The 8,781-nt window shown below is 58.2% G+C and overlaps 1 protein-coding gene across 1 annotated transcript; it reads right to left on the bottom strand.

Annotated features, from left to right (window-relative positions):
* Positions 1 to 1,000: 1,000 nt before the first annotated feature.
* FZD9 (frizzled class receptor 9) lies at positions 1,001 to 3,408 on the bottom strand. Its single transcript, XM_074975024.1, has one exon. It carries the CDS (start codon positions 3,179 to 3,181, stop codon positions 1,430 to 1,432), a length of 1,752 nt encoding a protein of 583 aa, XP_074831125.1. The 5' UTR covers positions 3,182 to 3,408; the 3' UTR covers positions 1,001 to 1,429.
* Positions 3,409 to 8,781: the final 5,373 nt, after the last annotated feature.

Genomic DNA, 8,781 nt, shown 5'->3' with positions numbered 1-8,781 from the left:
TGGAGCAGGGTGCCAAAACTAGCACTGGGGAGCCAGGCAGCTACTCTGGCCAAGGGGAGGGGGAAGGGAGCCTCCCCAGGGGGCTGAGTAACCCAGTCCAGCTCCAGGGGAGTGATCGCGTGGCAAAACAAACAGTCCTGGAGTCGGACTGGCCCATGTCACACACACCCCCCCCCGCCCCACACATTTGCCTCCCAAATCTGACCTGTTTACAAATCAGCCTCCCACTGCTCATTGGCTGGCAGCTGCAGGATCTCCCCAGGGAGCACATGCTTCCAGAACCCAGCGCTCGCTTGCGGTAAAACTCATGTCAGTGTGAGGAGCCGCAGGGCCAGGCTGGTGCAGGAAGGGAGCCCAGGGTTTTCCTCTGAGCAAATATAAGACAGCTGGTGTGTAAGCCACATGGCCAGCCTCCGAGGGGAACTGTGCTGGGACAGCTCCAGCCTTCCGCACTCTGGGGGCTAGGGCTGCCAGGGCTGGGAGAGCAGAGCAGAATGGGCGCAAGGACTGAGCTGTGTGGGGAGCCCAGAACTAGAATAGGAGGGGGGTGGGCTGCAGGTCAGGGCATCAGCAGAAATGTGGGGGGCTCAGGTGTGAGACAGAAGGGGAGCTGCAGCGTATGGTCAGGCTGTGTGTGCGTGGGCACAATCACCCCACTCAACAGCACTACTGTCCCCTCTGGCACAAGCGACAGTCCCCATTAACACTGCAGCTCACCACCCCACGCCACTCGCCCAGCCCATCGCCCTGACCCCCACACCGTTCCACTGCCAGCGGGCGCCTGGAGCCCCTCTGCTAACTACCAGCCCCACTTCTAGCGCTCGGCTAGTGCAGCCCCGCCCCCGCCGGACCCCTTCACCAGCCCAGTTCCCAGGTCGGGTGGGAGGGGGTGTCCCCCAGGTCGGGAGGGGAGCCACCCACCCAGCCCTCAACCCCCACCCCCCAAACAGCGCGAGGCTCGGTTGAAGTAACACATCAGGGTTTATTGTTTCCATTCCTTGCAGCTAATGATTAAAAAAAGTTCTAAAATAAATTACAGAATTAAATAACCTCAGGTTGGATTATACCCCCTGCCAAAAACCAAGGGTTAAATCAGTCACTGGGTTTGGCAATAGCAACAAAACAAAACAAAAACACTCAAGGAAAAGCAGCTACCGGTTTAGCAGGTATCACGGCACCTGGGCCAAGACCCTCTGCCAGGGAGCTCCCGTCGGGTCCCTCGGCTCTAATACCCACATGCCAGGGTGCATTCACCCCCTCACAATTCAACCTCCTCTTTTCCCCACTCCTCTGTTGGGCTCTGCGTGAGCACCGTGCCGCTGGCCAGCCCTGTCCCCCCATGCACTCAGCAGGCCCGTTCTCTTCCCTCCTAGTCCCTTACCCGTGAGAGATTCTCTGTGCTGTGTCCGCAGTCAAAGGGAGACCCCTGCTAGACGTGAGTGGGGTGGTCCAGGTAAGGGTCTGTTTTGGTCATGTGTAACATGACCGCAGGGGCTTTGTAATGGCAATGTGCCCCAGTGCAAGTGACCCCGCTGCATGGCTTCTCCCTAGTCCTCATGCCCAGTTTTCTGTTGCACAGGCTCTGCCAGGTTTGGAGCGTCTTGGAGCTCCACACCCACACGCCACTGGTGATGCCCACCACCAGCGACATGAAAATCTTTAGCATAAAGACGGCCACGGTGGGTACCGAAGCTTCCAAGGAGCAGTGGGCGCTGCGCCTACTAGGGAAGGCCATGCAGCCATGCTCCAATGCCCTGAGGTTCCAGTAATCCATATTGAGCCGCTCGTAGAAGTAGCAGACGATGACGCATGTGGCTGGGACGGTGTAGAGGATGGAGAAGACCCCAATCTTCACCATCAGCTTCTCCAACTTCTCTGTGTTGGTGCCTCCTGTCTTCATGATCTTCCGGATGTGGAAGAGGGCGACAAAGCCTGTGAGGATGAAGGAGGTGCCGATAACCAGGTAGCAGGAGAGTGGGATGAGCACGAACCCCGTCAAGGCACCAACGTCCATGCTTCCCACGTAACAGAGCCCGGTGAGCTCATCTCCCGCCACCTTCCGCATGGTGAGGATGACGATGGTCTTCATGGCTGGGATGCCCCAGGCAGCCATGTGGAAGTAGCTGCTGTGGGCTTCAATGGCCTCGTGACCCCATTTCTTCCCAGCTGCCAGGAACCAGGTCAAGGTCAGGATGACCCACCAGAGCGAACTGGCCATGCCAAAGTAGTAGAGGATGAGGAAGACGATGGTGCAGCCAGTGCTTTCTAGCCCCTCCTGGATGATGTACAGCTCCCCGTTCTCACGGTCGCAGGCTATGTTCTCAGCCCCAGCCACCGAGCGAATGATGAAGGCCACTGAGTAGACGTTGTAGCACATGGAGAGGAAGATGATGGGTCTCTCGGGGTATTGGAACCGGTGCGGGTCCAGCAGGAAGGTGAGCACTGTGAAGGCTGTGGAGACGAAACACAGCGTTGACCATACTGCCATCCATATGAAGGCAAAATCTTTGTCCTCCCGGGACCAGTACACGTCCACCCCAGGGGAGCATTTGGGGGCACAGGAGAGGCTCTTCTCCACATACTGGAACTTCTCGGGGTTTTCACATGACCCCAAGCTGTTTGGCCCCCTGCCCTCTCCAGTCCCTGAGGGCCTGGGGCGCGGTGCCACTGGGAGCATGCCCTGTCCCTTCGGAGCGTCCCCGGGGGTGGCGTTCTCGGGCGCCTCCATGCACAGGGCATTGGGGTCGTTCTTGGTGGGCAGCTTGCTGCAGTCCAGGGACTCCGGCCAGCCAAAGTTGAACTGCTCCATGATGGGGGCGCACTTGTGCCGGGCCTGCTCACACATGGGCTTGCAGGCCGGGATGCTGGTGCTCACCTGGTCCGTGCACATGGGGGCGTAGAGGGAGCAGAGGAAGAAGCGCAGGTGGCCGTGGCAGCCGTACTCCACCAGGGGGGCAAACTCATGCAGCTTGATGGCTGCCTCCTGCTGGTTCTCGTGCCCCATGTAATTGGGCATGCGGGTCATGTTGTAACCGATGCCCTGGCACATGGGGATCTCGATGGGCTGGCATCTGGCCTCACGCCCCCGCTCGATGTCATAGGAGCCGATCTCCAGGGTGGAGCTGGCCACCACCAGCTGGCACAGGAAGGACAAGGTGATTTTCAGGCGCAGGGCTGCCATGGCCGGCTCCTGGCACGTCCTGGGCACCCCGCTACCACCAGGGCTGGGCGCTGCCAGGGCGCTACACAAACGCCCCCATCTTGCCCCAGGCACGGAGGGCACCAGCCGGGCAACTCCCTAGGCGCGTCGCGTCGCCTCGTCTCGTCTAGCCCCGGGCTGGGCAGCGCCCCCCAGCCAGTCCCATGGCAGGGGCCGGCCGGCTCGCTCGCCCCTCCGCAGCCCAGGCAGCCGGGTCCCACCCGCGGCACCGAGCCCCAGCCGGCGCCGGCGGCTCAGAGCGGCGCCGAGGGGCAGCTCCCCCCACGGGGCGCCCGGCCGCGCCGGGGCTCCATGCGCCGGGCACAGGCGGACGCGCCGGGTCGGGGACCTAGGAGCCGCCGCCGCTCCTGCCTCCGCGGCCGCTGAGCCGCCGCCAGCCCCCGGAGCCGGCTACACCCCCGGGAGGGCGGGCCCGGCCGCCGGGACCTCCCCCAGCGGGCGGGGCGGCGTTAAAGGGGCAGGGGCTGCGGCCCGGGGAGCTCCGCGGCCCGGCAGCGCCTCTGCGCTCCGGCGCGGGTGGGGCTGGAGGCCGTCAGCGAGGAGCGAGAGCCCGCTCCGCCGATCGGGCGGGGGCAGCGCCGGAGACACCCCCCTGGTCCCCCTTTTACCCCTCCTGGTCCCCCCTTACACCCACCCCTGCCCCCTTAAACCTCCCTGCACCCCCCTTACACCCAACCCCTGATCCCCCTTTTATCCCTCCTGGCCCCCCTTACACCCACCCCTGCACCCCCTTACACCCCTCTGCCTCCCTGCACCCCTTAAACCCCCTTGCACCTCCCTTACACCCACCCCTGCACCCCCCTTTTACACCCCTCCTGGCTCCTTGCCCCCCTGCCCCCCTTAAGCCGCCCTGCAGCCCCTTTACACCCAGCCCCTGGTCCCCCCTTACATCCACCCCTGCACCCCTCTTATACCACTCCTGGCGTCCCCGCCCATACACACACACCCTGAGAAACACACAGACACACACCCTTACGCAAGTCTGAGCCACATACTCTTACTCGTACACATACAGCCCAGCACTCAGAGGGCACCCTTACACATGCAAACACACACTTTCTGAGACACACGTGGACCCATTCCCTTACACACACAGATACAAATACATCTTGTGACACACGCACACTCATCTACACATAGACCCATGCCTACACACAGATGCACACACATTTGCACACACATTTGCTCACAGACACACTCACATGGAGACCCACACACACTCACAGATAAGTGGACACACATGTATACACAAACACACACATCCCCTTTCCTCTGGCTGAAGGCATTAATGATGTTTCAATAACTTGAGCAAAATGCAGGAGATCCCAGGGAATTCTCTACCTAGTAACAGCTGAGGGCTACCCAGAGGGGCATCCCCTGGTGAGTGAAAGGGACCCGCCTCTGGACCCCATCCCCAGCCATGGTGCTGGCAGTGATTTTCAGGGGGCCCTGGCTGAGATGATGGAAAATCCCATGCTAAAAAAGCAGGCCCTGTCCCCTGGTAAACAGGGCAGGGTGGGGGCAGGGGACATGTTTAATTCATTAGGGAATGTTTATAAAGTGCTTTGAAGATGAAACGCGCCCTAGAAGTGTGCGGGTTGATTATGTATGTGGCACATGCGGCCAAGAGAGACGGGGATGCTGAGGTGCTGGGATTTCATCCTCCAGAGCATGCAATAAACAGAATATTTAACAGGCAGTCTGTTGTTAAAAGTGCCCCATTCGCCTCCTTGTAAATGTTCCTCCCGAAACACACTGCACTTCCCCACAGGGCTGCTGGGATTGATGGAAACAGGAGAACGGTCCTGGGCACCCAACCTCGGCTCTCTGTTCCCAGTGTCGCTGAGAGACCTGCGGGGGACTGGGTGCTGGGAACGTCCAGTCACTGCCCCAGCAGAGCAGGCTGCCAGACTCCCAGTGGGGAGGAACTTTTGATCTGTTAAATCTGTGTTGCTGGTTCAGCGCTGGTAGGTGAAAGGCGCTGGGCTGACAGCCCCAGGGACCAAAGTCCCGTTTATGTGTACAGCAGCAGGACAGCTTCCTACCTGCATACCCAGCAGGGCTCTCCCATGTGCATTGGCGAAGGTTGGCACAGCTGGAGACCAGAGGATCAGTAACCCCAACCCGGAGTGCTGTCCCTGCAGGGCCAGGGCACAAGCTGGCAGCCTCACTCTGTGACTCACCCGGGGATGGGCCCTAGATTCAGCTAGCCATTGTCATGGGTTGCTCTTCGCCCCCTCCAGGGCAGTCTCGCACCTTGCTTTGGCCCTCTAGGATTGTATTTGGCACAAGGGGAGAAATGCCAGAGGCTCCATGGAGTCCAGTAGGGACTTGGCTATTGCTAATCGATTTTATATACCAGGTGCTCAGATACTACCAGGATGGGCAGCCAGAGAAAACAGAGAGAGAGAAGGTATTTGGTGAGGCTTTAATTGCCGTTCCTTATTGTTAATTATTTGGGCAGCATCGTGGTGAGGGGGAGAGGATGCTTTATAAATGACGTTATTTTTGGATAGTTGGAATGATCAGGTGTATTGGACACAAATCTGGGAGCTGGGAACGCCTGGCTTCTAACCCCAGTCTCACACTGACTCGCTGCATTCCTGATGTGCACGCTTAGCTTAAAGCATTTAAACCAACCCACTGATTTCAAGGGGACAACTCAGATACTTAGAGCTGAGCTGATGCTTCAGTGCTTTGCTGGGCTGAGGCCTTTAGCTGTCACCAGCTGAGCACCTAAAGACTGAAGCTCCATAATTTGGGGCCACTCTTGAATAAGAAGGTTTTAGCCTCGCCAGGTCTCAGTTTCCCCATCTGTAACTTGGGGATAATAATGCGCCGCTGGCTCAGATGGCAGTGAGAGTGTTCATACAGCACTTCACAGATGCAAAGTGCCAGCATTTAATTTGTGCCAGGGCTTGGCAGTTCCTAGCCCCGGCACCTCTGGGCCTGGCAGTTCCTAGCCCCGGCACCTCTGGGCTTACAGCGTCAGTTACGAAAGTAAAGACATTGCTTGAGGCCCGGCACCTCTTTCATTACAAATTAAGCACTGGAAAGTGCTACATCAGCATCGGCATTAATTAGTATTATTAGCGCCTCTTGATCAAAGCTGAGAACTGGAAAATTCACTTAGGTCAGCAGCAAAAGCCAGCAAGTGTTAAGTGACTCTCCAAACATGGGCAGTCCACACCCAAGCAGCCCAGCACAGAGCACCATTGTGCGTGCGAAGGCAGCTCTTCTTTCCTTTCCCTTCATTTCTTCCCTTGTCCCCCGAGGGAGAAGAGATATTGATGACAGGGCAACTGACAGTTTAATTAAAGCCAGTACTTTACACGCAGGTAGCATATTTGTGACCAAGTGGGAGAGCAGCAGAGAAAGCAGCAGTGGGAGCTGGCAGGAGACCTGGTGAATTTCCAGCGGGTCAGGTTAACAAAAACTGCTCCTGTCTTTCCAGAGAGGTGCCAGCTGCTCAGGGCACTGCCCTCTCAGGGCTGTCACCAGGAGGGGACGTGGATGGGGAGGGCTCAGGCACTGCAGAGGAAGGCAGTTGGAGAGATGCCCCAAACCCATTAGGACAGAGGAGCAGACAGACAGACGGATAGGGAAGGGGAAGGGTAATTTCTGTGTCCAGACTTTTAGCTGAGCCTTGACCTACTCGGCCTTCTGCAGGCTGCCCCAGAATGAGGTAATCATGGGAAGCTGGGCTCACAAAGGCAAGGGTGGGAGAAGGCTCCCCAAATATCAGCTGCACATTTGGCACAAACCCTCGTTAGCGCATACCGCCTCGTTAGCACAGGTGGAGAACAGACTCGTTTCTGAATGTTCTGCTGCCCGGCCCTCAGATACCATGGTGTTGAGCTCAGGATAAGAACCCACCTAGACTGGAATCGGTGTGCATGGACACCCATTAGCCCACATAGTCCCCCATTAGCACGGATCCTGGCTGGCATGCATAGACCCCTGTCAGAACACATGGACTCCCCGTTGGCCTGGAAAGTCCCCCACCTGTGCATGTGCAAAGAGGAAAGTGCCCACTGGCCCAGTGCAAGCCCAGCAGTGCTAGTATTGGATATAGGGCCTGCAAAATGCACCCAACTCCCTTCCCAGTTTCCCAGCCCCACTGCATTGCAAAGGCAGCAAAATCTCTCCTCCTCCCTGTGGACTGAAAAGACGGGTGCGGACGCGGAGGGCCTGTCTCTGCTGCCTGGCTCCCTTGATGCTGCCATCCAGTAGCAGCGCCCCCAGGGCACTGAGCTTCCGCAGCAGGAACAAGTTGGAGCGAGGCTTGGAAACAAGCATTTATCTCCAATGAGGAGCACAAGGCCATGAGACAGAGACAGCTGCAGCTGGCTCCAGTGGCAGAGGGAAACAACCTCCGCCTTAGCCCCCTGGCTCCTCCGGGGCAGGCTGGGGGCTTGGAGGATGGTGTGACAGCTGTCTGTGCAGGGGGCTGCCGATCGTGTTGGGATGGGGTTTACGGCCAGGGCTGAGTCTCTTCCTTGGCATCCACCCGCTCGCTGACATCACCGAGCGGCTGGCATCAAAGGGAACTCACCCTGCTGGCTTTCCTCTTTGCCTCGCAGGCAGGGGAGTGAGATGCCCATGTGCCACCTAGCTACAGGTCGCCCCACACCATGCCCACTGCTGAAGCACAGAGACAAACCAGCCCCCTGCCTTGGCACATTGTCCAGCGGGGCCCTCATGGGCTCTGGGTTATGGCACTGTGACAAAGTTCCTGCTCTCCCTTGGTGGGTCTTGCGCTTATTGGCGGATTTGCTCGCCTTGGAGCTTCACGGCAGCCCTCAGCTTGGCTGTTTTTCTGAACCCACAGTCCAGGTCAACTCCTCCTGTGTCTAACTAGGAGTTGGGAGGATTTGGGGGGAACCCAGGCCCGCCCTCTACTCCAGGTTCCAGCCCAGGGCCCAGTGGAATGCAGCTGTCTAGAGTGCCTCCTGGAACAGCTCTGCGACAGCTACAACTCCCTGGGCTACTTCCCCATGGCCTCCTCCCAACACCTTCTTTATCCTCACCATAGGACCTTCCTCCTGGTGTCTGATAATGCTTGTACTCCTCAGTCCTCCAACAGTCCACGTTCTCACTCTTAGCTCCTCGCGCCTCTTGCTCCCAGCTCCTCACACACACACCACAAACTGAAGTGAGCTCCTTTTTAAAACCCAGGTGCCCTGATTAGCCTGCCTTAATTGATTCTAGCAGCTTCTTGATTGGCTGCAGGTGTTCTAATCAGCCTGTCTTAATTGTCTCCAGAAGGTTCCTGATTGGTCTGGAACCTTCCCTGTTACCTTACCCAGGGAAAAGGGACCTACTTAGCCTGGGGCTAATATATCTGCCTTCTATTACACTCCTATAGCCATCTGGCCTGACCCTGTCACAGGCACCAACACAAGGGGAAAGAGAGAGGCAGTTTGTCCCTGCTGTTCCCACTTCAGGGCTACTGCTTGGCCTGGACACTCCTGTGCCAGGTACCTCCCTGGCCTGGTATTAGGAGCTCACACACCCAGGGGTGGGTGGCACTTCAGCACAGACTCACATGTGATCTGATC

Source organism: Natator depressus, chromosome 17 (assembly GCF_965152275.1).
Source record: "Natator depressus isolate rNatDep1 chromosome 17, rNatDep2.hap1, whole genome shotgun sequence".
NCBI lineage: Eukaryota > Metazoa > Chordata > Testudines > Cheloniidae > Natator > Natator depressus.
Note: the sequence above shows the minus strand (reverse complement) of the source record. Positions and strands in the feature narration are given on the sequence as shown.